General features: G+C 35.1%; 1 protein-coding gene across 2 annotated transcripts; it reads right to left on the bottom strand.

Moving 5' to 3' along the window:
- Positions 1–10,282: 10,282 nt before the first annotated feature.
- On the bottom strand, positions 10,283–14,553 carry LOC131070699 (protein NRT1/ PTR FAMILY 5.10). Of its 2 annotated transcripts, XM_058006302.2 has the most exons (4): positions 14,316–14,553; positions 13,979–14,196; positions 12,035–12,525; positions 10,283–11,402 (listed from the first exon to the last, which is right to left on the bottom strand). In XM_058006302.2, the coding sequence occupies exons 1-4, from the start codon at positions 14,410–14,412 to the stop codon at positions 10,556–10,558; spliced, it is 1,653 nt and encodes a 550-aa protein (XP_057862285.2). In that variant the 5' UTR covers positions 14,413–14,553; the 3' UTR covers positions 10,283–10,555. The 2 variants fall into 2 exon arrangements, with proteins under 2 accessions (XP_057862285.2, XP_057862287.2); XM_058006304.2 differs by lacking the exon at positions 14,316–14,553 and having other exon boundaries at positions 14,023–14,181.
- Positions 14,554–14,875: the final 322 nt, after the last annotated feature.

Genomic DNA, 14,875 nt, shown 5'->3' with positions numbered 1-14,875 from the left:
GATGCATATAATAATATCTCTTATTTTTGAGGGCTTCTTATGACAACTTGTGAGGTGGTGTAATGTCATGTAAGAGACTATGTTTGACATGTAGGGGTTGTATGGATTTTTACCATGGTATTTTGGAACCTTGACCCATGTTAATGTTTTATGGTGGTATTTTGAGCCCCCATGAGTCAATATATTGAGGGGTTGAGTTGGAGACGAATATGAGTTTCTTCAAGTTTTGTTTTGTAGGGTGCCAGATTGAAGACAAGAGTAGAGTTTGAGAGTTGCATTGTAATTTCATATTGCTGATAATACAAGTCTTTCATCAATTCTTTGTGAAGTTTTTTCCCAAAAGGGTTTCTCCACGTAATTTAGATGTTATATGTTTAATATTCTATGGTGTTATGTTTTGATGTTATAGCCAATTTCTTTCATATGATAAACACTGCTAAATTTGATTTACAATTAATTTGAAGCTACATAAATTGTTGTTCACCTTTTCTTTTCTAACATAATGTAAATTTGTGTTTGTACCAATTTTAAAGATTAAAATTTTCGTATTATTCTTGTTTTTAGACTAGTGTAGGAAGTATTTACATGTACCTTGATTCCTTTCATGAAATACATTCTCCTTAGTAGTGTTTCTTTTCACATCATTCTATAATTTGGTTACTTTTTCCACAATTAGTTAAATGAAAAATACACCTACACCTTTATGCAACATGTCTTAGTCCCTTGTAAGTGAAAAATAATAGAATTTTTGCATTCTTTTTTCCTAATTTTCTTTCTCTTTAATGGGCTTATCTAGTGGTGAAGTATGTGAGCTTAAATCTCACATTTTCTTGTTTCCTTCTTGTGGCCTATCATTCTTTGTTCCTCTTTTCTTTAACTTTGAAGACTTTTTTGTGATCTTGTAAGGTAGAATATTGCTCCCTCATACTCATTAAATTATTTCTCATCTTTGAAGATATCCTACAATAACTTTGCGTCTTTACAAAAATTCTTTAAAAAATTGTTACCCCTCTCAAGTTATTCTAAGATTTTAAATCATGTATAATCATTACTTGAGAATTCATCAATCTTCATCGTTGGATAACCAAGGCCCTCAAATGGTAGTCTTTCATTCACTATGATGGGATAAAGTATTCCTTGAGCTGGGTCCTCTTTCATCATAAGCCATCCTTGCTAGAAATTTGGAGTCCATACCCTTTCCATGTTTCTCAACATTGCCAATGGAATTATTAGATTTTAAATCATTAAACAAAAAATAGATCATGGGTACTCTTGTACACCTCTTTCATAGTGTGTTCTTGTTAAGTATGAGTTTATTCACTCTTCTTTATAGGCTTCTACCTCTCTTCTTAGAGTTTTAATAGAAAATCATCCTTCACCATTGTCAGGAATAGGTTTTGTAGAAAATCATCCTTCACTATTGTCAGGAATAGGTTTTGTACACCTTGTAATGATGTCGCTCCTGCATTTTTCTAAAACCCCCTGCATTCAAAGCTACTTGTTGCTAGGTCACTGCTCACCACTCATTACTTGTCATTGGCTCATTGTTGGTTATGGGGGCATTTGTATCTTTGATGGCTGCACTAGATTTAATGAGATCCCTCTTGTGGTAATGAATGGTGGTGCATCATTTTCTAACATGGTGGGTTTGCTTGTACCCTCTTCTCCTCTATGTGGGAAGGCTCCCCCATTGCCATTTTCACTTACTTCTTTGGTTGTGGTTTGTGGTAAGGAGGTGGTTGAAAATATTTTTTAATCCTCACCATAATCTTATTTGCAGATTCAATGGGCTTTGGCTTTCCCTTCTTGATTTTCATCAATGGGTTAAGGTTTCCTAGAGGCCTCTCACCAAGGAGGCTTTTGACTTTACCCCTGCACTAGGGTTTTCTTTATTACAAGTTTAATCTATATTAAGGACTTGGAGATAATGTTGGTGGACCATCTATGGTTTTGGGGAGAACACTCATTTTCTCTCAAATTGTGGTTTCCCTATTTTGACCTGGGGAATGAATCCCTTAATATTATGTTTTCTTGGTTTAAATACCTTATCTCCCTCTCCAATTTTGGGAGAATTATTGCTTCAAATATATTTTGAAAGTGGATACTTCCTCATTAAACATTGGCGACTCAACCTATGCTTGTATATTAGTGAACTTAGACGTATCCAGGCCTCTTTGTGGAGAGGCACTTTAATGTGGAAGGAAGGAAGTGAGTTCAACTACTTGACTACGAGAACTTTCCTTTTTGATGTTGGTGGTGCTTTGCCATTGGTCACCTAGCTTCTGAGTGTCTTCATCCTAATCACAAAAGTTTGATGTCTTCTACTTGGTGGCACAAAGCCCTTCTCTAAAAATTTGAACAACAAACCTATTTCTTCGCCATCATTGGTGGTTGAGAGTTTTTCTTCTCTCTCATTGGATGTTGTTGTTGATCCTTTGGTATCTTCTCATTGGGTTGATGTAACTTCTAATAGGTCTTCTTCTATTCTAGTGACCTTTTTGAGGGACTTTGGGAGGACTTATGATGCTGCTAAGTTGATGGAGTATCCTTCTACTCTGTTGGATATTCCTTTATTCACCTCACATACAATTCCCCTGGAGGTGATGGTGGAGGGGATGACAATGTCCCTTCTCCCTATTTTGTTGATTTGGATGAAGACATTTCTTGGACGACTGTCGAAAGAAGGAAGAGAGGTCTTCCTAAATTGATTTCTCACTCCCATCCCAAGGTTAAGAGGGTGAGGATTGATAGGAAAAGTTTAGGTAGTATTTAGTTACCTATTGTTATTTTTGTTGTTCTTTGGTTTGTGGGCTTGTTGTCCCTTGGTTCTGTTTTGTTACAATTTGATTGTTATCTCACTATGTATAGGGTTTCAAGGTCCCTTCAAAACCTCCATTTGTTGGCTTGCTATAGTTGAGTGGTTTGTTGTTGGTTGGTTGTGCTTATCCTATTAGATAATGTTTTGTAAAAGGTTTGATGGGCACCTATTTTACCTTTAATAAAAACACTGATTATTTTAATTATTTAAAATATATATTTATTTGCATCATTAGCAGATGTGTTTAGCCACATTAAATTATTTGAGATCACTTGTGAATTTGTACGTAACACTGGGTTAGACATTTTATCCGTGGATCGCACATAAGAATATTATTTAACATTTGAAAAAATTAATATCAAAAAGTAAATATGGGGTCAACGGTTTTGAGTCATATGGTTGCATTTGTGTGAGCTTGAAGCATGTCATGGGATGTGTATATACATGTTTGGATACATGGAGGATGCATTGGAGGAGCTTGATGTTTCAAAAGTATTCATGGAGACTTTGTAAGTGTACATTGTAATATTTTCATTATTGAATAACACATTGAGTTTGGATGCTTCTATAGGATGGATTTTTCCCTCTTTAAGGTTATACTTTGTGTTATTTTGTGGTATGTGTTTGATATTCGCATATGGTTATAATGTAAACTTGTATGCATGCTTTACTCTCATGGGGTTTTGTAGGAAATGATTTGATAAACTTGTATGATTTTTCTAAGTGGTATAGTCATGGTTGTGGTTGTGACGTTTGTGAGATCCTTAATTTGGTATAATCCTTTTTTAGTAGATTTGATGCAAAGTTGAAGTCATGACAATACAAGAAATATTTGAGGCATTTCAACACATGACACATATTTTTCAAGCTATTTCACATATTTGAAGTTTTGGGGTTACATATTTGTGGTCATTGTTTGGAGATTCAAAGTTTGAATATGAGTTTGGAAAAAGGTTTTTTTTTCCTTGGGTGTTCACCAAGAGAGTTTTGAAAGGGAAGTTTCATACACGACCCTTTGGAACAAAACACAACTCTCTATTATATCCAGAAAACCTAAAAAAATGAAGATTGATATAAATCTGACCTATTTTGATCACTTGAAAAAAAAGATAATTTTTTTTGTTTTTTCTTTTTTCCCTGTAACCCAATCATACAACTGTTTGTAGTGATGGGAGAAGAAACCTTGTGACAACTTATAAAAAAGTAAATTTCTGGAAAGAATTCAAGCGATATGGGGTTCACATACCCCATACCACATGTGCATTGATATCACTACATGAAAGTGTACAGCTGCCGATTGCAGTTTAGTGTTGATTGGTTTGCTAGTTTGACGAATTCCAGAGGGCCAGTGCCTGGTGCTAACACGAGTATAAGCAATACAATCCAACTTGTTTCTATTGATCCTTCATGTATAAGAGGGAAGAAAATTAGGAAAATTCAAACAAATTTAAATGTGTTCTGAAATCTGCCACCTCCACTTGCCACAGAGCCGAAAGTTTCACTATCATCGCTATCGCCACCCACATGCTATCATTGGCATCAACATGTATAGTCACAACACAAACTGCATGTTCTTCTTTGCCTCTCTTTAACCTTATGGAGTAGTTTTCTTTTGGGTGGCACAATTTTCACCCACAGTGTCTATCTTTTGAATTTTGATAATCATTGAAAAACTTTCTTTGAGAACTATGTAGTGGTATAGGTTTGGTTGTCTAATTTTTTAGTTTTGTTACGAAGTCAAACATGTTCTAGAGCTCTTATTTGATTATAAACTTCGCATATGAGATTGAATTTTCAATTTCGAATAGACAATAGAGAGAATTCATAGTATATTACATAGTGGTTCAAGTGATTTTTTCACTTGGATGAGCAGAGAGGAGATTGTACTTGTTTGATCATTTGTAGAAGTCTAAACTTAGGGGTATGTTTTGTGAGCATCTAGATGACTTAAGAGACAAAGAAATTAAGGGAGAGAATGCTTATGAGATCTAGATGATTGCACAACATATTATTAGATTTGATGCTTCCTAATATAGGTACATAGTTGTTTTCAGAGTTTGAGTTTTGATGGAGATAGGCACATAGGTTGTCTTCTAGTTTGAGGACATAAATTGCCACATGCGATGATTTGAAGTCTTGGTTTGGTGATTTGAGTATAGGTATTGATGGTGATGATTATTGTATTGTTTCCTGGATGCTCATGTACATTTGAGCATTTACATGACATGATCATGTATGTGGTTGACATGTGGTGGTGTGGTTCAATTTAGGAGGTTGTTCTTATCTCCTAGATGTTTGATTGGTTCTTTGACTATGGTACTTGATTGTGGATTTGTTTAGAAAATTAGATCTATAAATGACTTGGTGTTTGAGTCTTGAGATCTACAAGTTCTCTTCTTGTTTATCTTGATTTGTGGGTTATTGATGTGATGGAGAGTTTGCATTTTGCATTGATTGATGATCTACGAATTATGTAGTTGTGTTGGCTGGCCATCCATTTGGTTGTAGAAGAATCACTTAGATGTGGATTGTCTATATCCACATGTCTTTTTAGTGTTGATACATAATGGATTACTTGACCTTGTTTGTAGTCATTTGTTTACTGATATGTTGCATTGATACGAGAAGATTGATGATAGTTGTCTGGATGGTTAGCTATGGGGATTTGAGCATGTTGTTTATCACTATGTCATAGATAGTTTGATTGCACTATTCAATGGAAGCTTTTGATAGTAATATTTTGGTGGTGGCTGTATCTTTTCGGTTTGAAGATCTGCATTCTACTTTATTCTTTGTAGTTGTTGGGATTACACTTGAGTGTGTTTGTGGACTGTGGGTGACTTGCATTTAGGAGATAGTTATCATGATGCCATGGAGAGATTGGTATGAGGTATCATGGCTCATCACGAGTTTGGGCAATTTTGTGGATTCATTATTTGGTGATGAATGATCTTTTGTAGTGGTTGTTCGTGTCATGGAGGAGATTTTGGATCTTGTTTCTTATATGCAGTGAGAGTTTATTGACATCTTGGGTTCTATTGATAGAATATGGTTATCTTCGTGTGATTAGAGATGTTGACATCTTGGTTAGCCATGGAGGACTCTTGGAATCTTTGGTTGAGGTGTTAGGTTTATGACTCGTCGATATTTGATAGGTGATCCTTGTTTAATATGATGGTTTGACATTGTTTCTTGGTTGATTCTTGATTCTAGATTAGAGTTTTGATATGATACAAGTGCTCTTGAGAGCATGAAATGTTCATTAGAGCATATGATCTCTTTTAGAGATGTAAGATCATGATGTCACAATGTGTTCTTGATTTCGTAGTTAGGGCATTAACAATGATCTTGTTGGTTCTCTTGGTATTGAGTATATTGAACATTTGTTTTGGAGCTTCATAAGAGCATTGTGTTACATTTGGAGCTTAACATGGATTGATTGGCTGGTGGTGCTCTTGGATACTTGGAGACTTGGGTGAGGATGGAGTTATCTTTGGATTAGAGACATTTGTTGAGACAATTACTCTTTGGAGGTTTCAACAAGAAGTTTGAGGAGCCTTTATTTGGATATGGATGTGAGTTCATGGTGGAGCTATAGAGGAGATTGTTCTTGGAGAGAGTCATGATGACTTGGTAATCTTGGAGTATTCTCATTCCCCTTTCTTGGTTTACTCGACATATAATCATTTGAGAGGTATTTCCCATCATTTTTTATCTACATTATGTCTTATGCTTTGTCTTCTCATGGATATTGATCTTGAGCTCTGCCTATTTATTTTTGGAGGGTTCATTTGAGAAGTGTTTGGCATGTTTATGCCATTGTGCATATGAGTTCATTTATGATGTCATCCATTGATGAGGAGTTCAAGAGATGTTACTAGGCTTATTCTTGGTTTTGGAAATGAATCTAAGTTTGATCTTCCTTGGTTAGAGAAGCTTACATTTATGTTGATTTACATATGCTTTGTTTGATCTTGGAGGTTGATTAATTGGGTGTTGTTAAGGCTTTTCATTCAAATTTTTATGGCAGAGATCTTACTTGACATGGTTTAACATTATGAGGTGTGTAGAAGGATGTGCTACATGCTTTGATTTGTAAGTTCTCTCTTTGATCTTATTCTTCTTCTTGAATGTTTGTACTCACAAGACATTGGATTTAAGGTTTTTGTGGGGCCATGGTGATCATTGTTTATGGTCATGTGTTGTTCATTGTTCTTTGATGACAACATGGAGGCTCCTTGATCTCTTTCTTTTGTTGAGAGTAAATAACTTGAGAGAGCTATGGACACTAGTGGTGAGAGTTGTATTGCAACATATTTGTTGCAAGTTTTCCGTAACATTGTGGATGTTCCTTGTTACTAGATAATATCGGTTACACCACCTATGTGAAGCTATTGGTAGACTTTGTATGCCTTGATCATTTTTAGATTTTGACATTACCTATGTAATGGGAGTTCTTGGAAGTGTATGTTTTTTATTGATAGGTTTGACAATGAAGCTTGTGATTATAGTTTATAGGTTGGATATGTTGTTAGTTTGAGTTATATTGATGTTTGGATGCCTTTGAGGTATGGATGATTGGATGGATTACCATTTGTTGTGGTTGCTATTTCCAATCATGTTGGATTTTCTTCATTTGACAACAACTTGGAGCTTTTGTTATCACTTGGAATTGATACTTGTGTTCTTTGGATTGATGTATTTTCACTTTGGCTTGTTTCTTTTTTTCATAATTGGCATGTTGGAGGATGCGAGATTTTTTTGCTCGATATGGAGGACATCTTGGATGTTATTGCAAGTAATTTGATGTCACACAAGACCGTACTAAAAATTCACGTGGTTCCATATATGACTTTGATGAGGTATTTTATTGATTGTCTTGTGCAATTTATGCAAGAGGGATGACGTTAAGAATAAGGATTGTACACCTTGCTTACCATTGATTATTTTAATTATGTAAAATAAATATTTATTTTTGGTGTATCATTAAGAGATGTGTTTAGCCAGATTACATAATTATTGTGTTTAATATCGAGTTGGATATTTTTTGTGTGGGTTACACATGCAAAAAAATATTTGATATTTCAAAAATTTAGTGTGAAAAAGCAAATGCAAGATCAATGGTTTTGTGTACTCACGGTTTCACTATATCACTTGGTTGTATTTGTGTGAACTTGTTTTTATAAAAGCTATTACATGTTTAGTGGTTGAGATTGGTTGTTGGTGGTTTTGACGTGACCATCATTGTATTGATTTTTTTTTAAATTGTTTATGTGAAACACAACATGAGATGTGTAAATACACGCTTAGGCCCATGGAGGATGCATTGACAAAGATTGATGTTTCACATGCATTCATGGAGACTTCGTAAGTGTATTGTAACTTTTTCGTTGTTTAATAACACATTGAATGTGGGTGCTTTTAGAGGCTTAATTTTTCCTTCTTGAAGGTTTTCCCAAGGTATATCTCATGTTATCTTGTGATATATCTTTGATATTTGCACGTGGTTATTCTGTAAACTTGCATGTATGTTTTTCTCTCATGAGGTTTTGTTAGGAAATGAAATGATCAACCTATATGATTTTCCTAACAACCATAACTCCTATTGCATTCACTCAAGGATTCTAATAAAATATCAAGTTTGGTCCTTTCTTTCAAATGGTGTTTTTACTCCCAGGAGCTTTCTTCTCTCCCCCAGCTGCTTGCAAATTTTTTGTGCATCTTCAATTTTCTTAAGATTTTGTGATGGTTGTACCTTGCAACCAACAACCAGCAACACCTTGAAAAGAATTTGGTAAAGAAGGATATACATACAAATTCTTTGTGTCACTCAAATTTACCTACAAGCTTTAAAAAACTTGTTACTTTGATACCAATTGATGTGTAATTTCCTAAAATCTAGTTAGTACAACTATGCTACTTAAATTCTCAAATTACAATAGAATACAAAAGAACTAAAGAGTTGTCATAACGTAAATAGAGTGCTGAAATGAGAAAATGCATCACAAACCCAATGACTTATCCTAAACCCTGCTTGGTAGTGGCAATCGCTCTTCTACTAGAGTGTATTACTCAAATAGACAAGTACAGATGTACGTACAACCCTTGCCAAGCCTATTTTTCAACATTCAACTTATTCCTCTACTTCTTGTAGATACAAAAATTCAATTCTCCTCCTCCCCTTCATTTTGAATTGCCAATGTCTTCAATTAGGATGTTGGATGACTCCAAACATAAGTACAAAGCCTTCTTGGGTAAAATTCAAAGGGATAGGGTTGCTGAAAATTTTCAGGTTAATTTTTCCTGCATTGGGATGAAACTGCCCTTTTTTGGCAGGTAGAGGTTACAAAACTGGCCCCTATGGAAAACCACACAGAACCAATGAGATTTCTGCACCTGAAACTTATTGAATTGTCTTCATCCGATGATGAGCTTTCCCCTGGATTCAGTATGTATAATGAATTTCTTTAATAGAGTTCTAATTTCTAGTATAATAAATTCATTGTATTTTTCTTGATATCTATAGCTAAACGTTGCCTTTATATCATTAACAATAAAGATCATTAGCTTATGTTGCAGAACTGAGTGCAGATTCAGTAGGGATGGGACATGTAAGAAAATATATTTAGAGCAATGCAATTTACTTGTACACAAACTTTTTCTTGATAGCTACAACTTAATATTGCCTTTCAATCAATACCAACAAAGGTCATTAGCTCATGATGCAATGCTGAGTGCAGATTCAGCAGCGGATGAAGAGCATTTGACATGTATGCATATTTTTTTTAGGTAACGCCATTTCCTTATGCATGCATATATAATTTCATGATATCTACAACTAAATGTTGCCTTCAAATCAGTAACAATGAAGATCATTAATTCATGATACAGAGCTGAGTACAGATTCAGTAAGGCCAGATACCAAATGACATGTACGTCAAATTTTTTAGAGTAACAACATCTCCTTTTACATTAACTACATTTGACTATTTCCTTTTTCCAACATATGATATCAACTGGGAAGCCTTATTCAGAAAAACTTGCAATTTACAACTGCTGATGAACTGCTACGAATTAGCCTAAATATTATTTTAGGGAAATATACGGTTTTGACAGTGTTCTGCCAGTAGCAGTTAAAGGGAAAGCGCCAAAGAAGTTAAGAATTATAAACTGGAATTATACAAAACTCCAGCTCTGATGGAGCTGTTTCCGAAAAAAACGAGGAAGGATTTTGTTCGTAGACACATTGAAAAGAAGTTGCAGACAAAATTTCCCTAGATAAGTTGCAGATGGTTATGAATTTTAACACTTGCAGCAATGGATGGCATTTATAATTGTGCTCTGCAACTATACTTATAAGTTATAATTAGAGGCCAATAATGCCTCAGTGTATGCTTATTACTTATTATCATTCTGTATGGTTTAACATTGTTTAACTTTTAATTTATTTTAATGCTTAGCTCCTTCCATGAAGAGTTTTGAGTTATTGTACTTAAAGAATATTTTCATCACCCTTCGTTTCGGCTTGACGATGGAATCCGGTAACGAGGAAATAGATTCCAATTCAGACTTCTTTACAAAGCACAAGCATGAATACAGATGCATAATGGAAGATAATCAATAGTTTCGTACAATCTGACTAAAAGTACAGCTATCTTACCTATAATCATATTTTGATCAGTTGCTTGTGCAGCTCTGTGAGTCCATAAACATCCATAGAGCAAGTGATGAAGCTCACTAAGTCTGCATATCTTCCTCAACCAGAACATTGCTTTCTACTTTCACATTGTTATATCGCTTTGCACAAAATATGTATATGCAGAGGTTGATTGCAGAAAGAGCAGCCAGAAGCCAATAATAGTAGTCCAAATGAGCTTTATTCAAGTTGTCTGAGAACCAGCTTCCTTCACTGCTTCTGCTGCTCAAGTCATCAACAATGGAGATAATAATGCTGCTGAGGAAGCTCCCAATTCCAAGAACACTCAAAAATACAGCAATGCCCAAGCTTCGCATTGACTGGGGCATTTGATCATAGAAATACTCTTGCATTCCCACCATTGTGAATACTTCTGATATGCCATAGAGTACATACTGAGGAAGCAGCCAGAAGATGGTCATTGGAACTATCGCATCAGGCATGTCTTCTAAATCATTATCCTTCACTTCCTTTAGTCTTTTAATTTCTGTCAAAGCTGCAACAACCATGGCAACCATAGCGATGAACATGCCAAATCCTATTCTTTGCAGCAATGTTATGCCACGCTTGTGGTTTGTAAACTTTCTGGCAACTGGAACAAGCATCCAATCATACACAGGCACAAGCACAAGAATACTAATTGCTATCAGACACTGCAAGGATGCTGGAGGGATTTGAAAATGCCCACCAATTTTTCTATCCATTGTACTGCCCTGTTTTGTAAAGAAAGTAGCTGATTGTGCAAATACAATGCCATACATTAAACATGTTGCCCAAATAGGAATCAACCTTTGAATGAGTTTGAATTCTTCAATTTGCATTTCTACAGAGCTACTGGTTGATTTCTCCCCTGGCTGCTTATCTTCACCTACTGCTCCGTCAGGAAACCTATTCCAAAAGAGTGAAAACATTGAAATAATACCTTTTAGTTGATATCCCTCTAGCTAGAAATCTAACAAAACCGATAATACCATTTCCTACTTCACAACAAGAAAAATCAGCACACAAGCATAGCCAAATAAATAATTGAATAGAATGACAGGTAGCTTCAATGCCACATATTTACAGTTTGAGTCTATCTATATATGTACAACCTCTGGTTACAGTGTTTTTTATAGTTTCCATGTTCTTCAGCCTAGACTACTAAGCAAGATTTGCAGGAACGATTTCCTCTGGTCATTAAAAAATGACTTCATTGCAAACCATGATAATATTTCTTCCAGGAAATCAAAGCGTGTTCTCAAAATCCAAAGTTCATTTAAAACACAGGGTTCAACCAGCTCTATCTTGGACAGAATTTTTTAATTAAGTTTGAAATATTCATTCATTTGTCGCCATGAATGGCTTTATGCTTGTCATAAGAACAAGATTCTTTTTACAGTTTTGATGAAAGGAATGGTAAATTTTTAATATTATAAGTACCCTGCGCAGATTTTGCACTTTTGTGATGTAATATACACGTTGTGCCTTCCAGATTTACTAAAGGAAAAAGAGAACTGTAAAAGGTCAAAGCTGCTTACTTGAGATGATCTAAATGAAGGACGTCCATTCTCGGTCTTACAAAACATTCGGATACTGTTCTCCGAACACAAACAAGTAGATTATCAGAGGGTAATTTGTGCTGGTAAAACACAGAGCCACAGAGGAAAACAAAGAGAGCTAGTGCCATAGCCACAGTTGGGATTGCAAATCCCACTCCCCATCCTATATTCTCTTCTATGTACAGAACTATTGACAGTGCTATCAGAGCACCGAAACACTGACCAAAGTACCACCAATTGAAAAAGGAACTCCTATGCTTGTCCTCTTCTCCATCTCCATCAAACTGGTCTGCACCAAAAGCTTCTATACAGGGTTTGTGCCCTCCTGTACCCAATGCTATCAAATATAGGGAGATGAAGAAAACCCCAATCTGAAGAGGAGTGGCCTTTGAACAAAATCTCTCTGTTGTGTCACACGGGGGAGGTTTCAGATATGGGACTGACACAGATGTGGTCAAGCAGATTAGTCCCTGCAAAAAAATGGAAAGTTTATGAAGTTCATTGCAGTTTAATTCTCCTTTGATTTAGATATTAATATCTATTACTGTCAAGAATGGCCAACAAGATTAAAACAAATCCATCATCGAAGTGCCTAGTACATTTTCACTAAACAAATGCATAACCGAAACTAAACCAAATATTGAACTGAAAAACAAAATCACGAAGCAACAAAAACCTAAGCTGCAATGCTTGGGAACTTGAAGATTTGTCAAGTCGTCACTCCACCGAGTCCCAACAATGGAGGTCAACAAGAAGCTGAAGATGGATTCAGTGCTGATATATACTGGGGTCCCCTAGGATGAACATTGCCTAACTGCTCTCCTATTTATCATGTGATAGCATGACCTTTTGCAGTGTAATTAGGTAGTAAAAAAATTCTAAAACAACTTAAAACCCTGTGATGGGGAGTACTCATAAAGCTTAATCCCTGCAAAAATAAAAAGGTAATTTAAATTTCATTACAGTACTCAAATGGCAAATTACAAATATTGTAACAAACACCTCAATATAGTGATGGGAAGTCCTAGGTTTGACTTCTAACAGTCCAAATTATTAAAAATCAGAGACAGATAAAGAGTCTCAGCATAGAAGTGTGCTTTGAAGGAAATATCTGAAATAATCTACAGGGTCGCTAGCCAGCAGCAAGGGAAGATCCTAGATTAAAGATCCAGCTGGTCCATGAAAAATAAGATTCAATTCCACAATTTAAAGTATACAAGAATCATATAAAATCTATGGATAATACCAAGTCAATTGGGTAATAAAAGCCATTTAAAAAAATATTATGATGGTGTAATATATCATTATGGATTAATACCTCCACAAGCACAATAAAAAATTAATGTTATTAGATTTCTACAATCTATTTATACCTATGTTGTTTGTAGTTTCTGAATTTCTACAAATGTATATTGTTTGTAGTTTCTGAATTTCTAAAATCTATACTAATATTATTTGTAATTTCTGAATTTCTATAATCTATACAAATATTATTTGTAATTTCTGAATTTGATTATGTAAAATTTCTGAGTTTGATTATGTGTAACCATCACCCCATCACATCGTCAGACTGAAAGAGAATTCAAGAGATGTAATGGGTGAATAACCATTATAGACCAATCTTAAAAAATGAGGTGCTCTGAATTTCAGAGCAGTAATTAATTGGGTTAATAAAAATCGACATCATTGTAAAGCTCAAAATCCGAAATGATGGAATGGATACCCATATGGGTTAATCCCGGCTATAGAAAGAACAGTGATTTGAATTGCATAATGGATTCCCACATGGGTTAATCCCTGAACGGTGATTTGAATTGCATACCATTATCAATTTGGTAATTAAAAAATTGTCACAGAAGAGTTTAAAGCAAATATAATGGGGAAAGCCGAAAAGAAGAGGCATCTGGATTTTTAACAACTGACCAGCAGATAAATAATGGAAGAAAGCAGAGTTGTCCGATATCTACCCCAATAAACATCTGCAAGGAATGCTCCCAGGAAAGGAAGAATTGCTGTGACTCCAGACCATATATTTACATTCTTGGCTGCTGTCGCAGTGCTTTGGTGGAGATCATTGGTGAGGTATGTAATTAAACTTGAGCTTATGCTATAGTAGCTCATTCTCTCTGCCACCTCAACCCCTGTCAAAAGACGATCCAAACAAGAGATTAAGATTTCTGCCGTGGGTTTGCAATTGTTTTGAATACAAAGAAAGATATGCCATTAAAATGGGTGGATGAAAAAGATATATGAGAAGCACCAATTATAAAAAAGGATGCTTTCCATCCTCCTGTGTGGGTTGCAATGGAGGAGGCTGCTTTACTACATCCATTTTTGGGTAGCAGGGCTTCCTCCATCTCTGGAATTCGATAGACAATAATAGATCCCCAACCTATGGAAACATAATGGTATTGTATTTGGGTTTTCTAACTTTTTCCTTGTTCTGTGTCATTATCTTTGTCCTGGAAGTGATTGTCGAATTCAATTTGCTATTTCGTAAATCAATTTGCTATTTCGTAAATTCATTATTTTTTATTGAAGAAATTGTAGGGTTTGTGTCTGTTCATGTTATTTCTTATTTAGTTTTATTATTGAACAAAGCAGAAATACAATTAGTATTTTTAGTTTCTTTATTTATTTGTTACATATATTCTTAGAGAGTTAATCTTATTATATCTATTCACATTTATTATATATCTATTTCATTTATGTGTTTGTCATATTTATTTATACACTTGCTTCTATTTAGTTGTTTGTCACTTCGATTTAACGATGTTGGGTGGGAAGAGAGGGGATTGTCCGGGGATAGGGTGCTTGTGG

Source organism: Cryptomeria japonica, chromosome 11 (genome assembly GCF_030272615.1).
Source record: "Cryptomeria japonica chromosome 11, Sugi_1.0, whole genome shotgun sequence".
Classification (NCBI taxonomy): Eukaryota; Viridiplantae; Streptophyta; class Pinopsida; order Cupressales; family Cupressaceae; genus Cryptomeria; species Cryptomeria japonica.
This window is presented reverse-complemented; position numbering and strand designations above follow the sequence as displayed.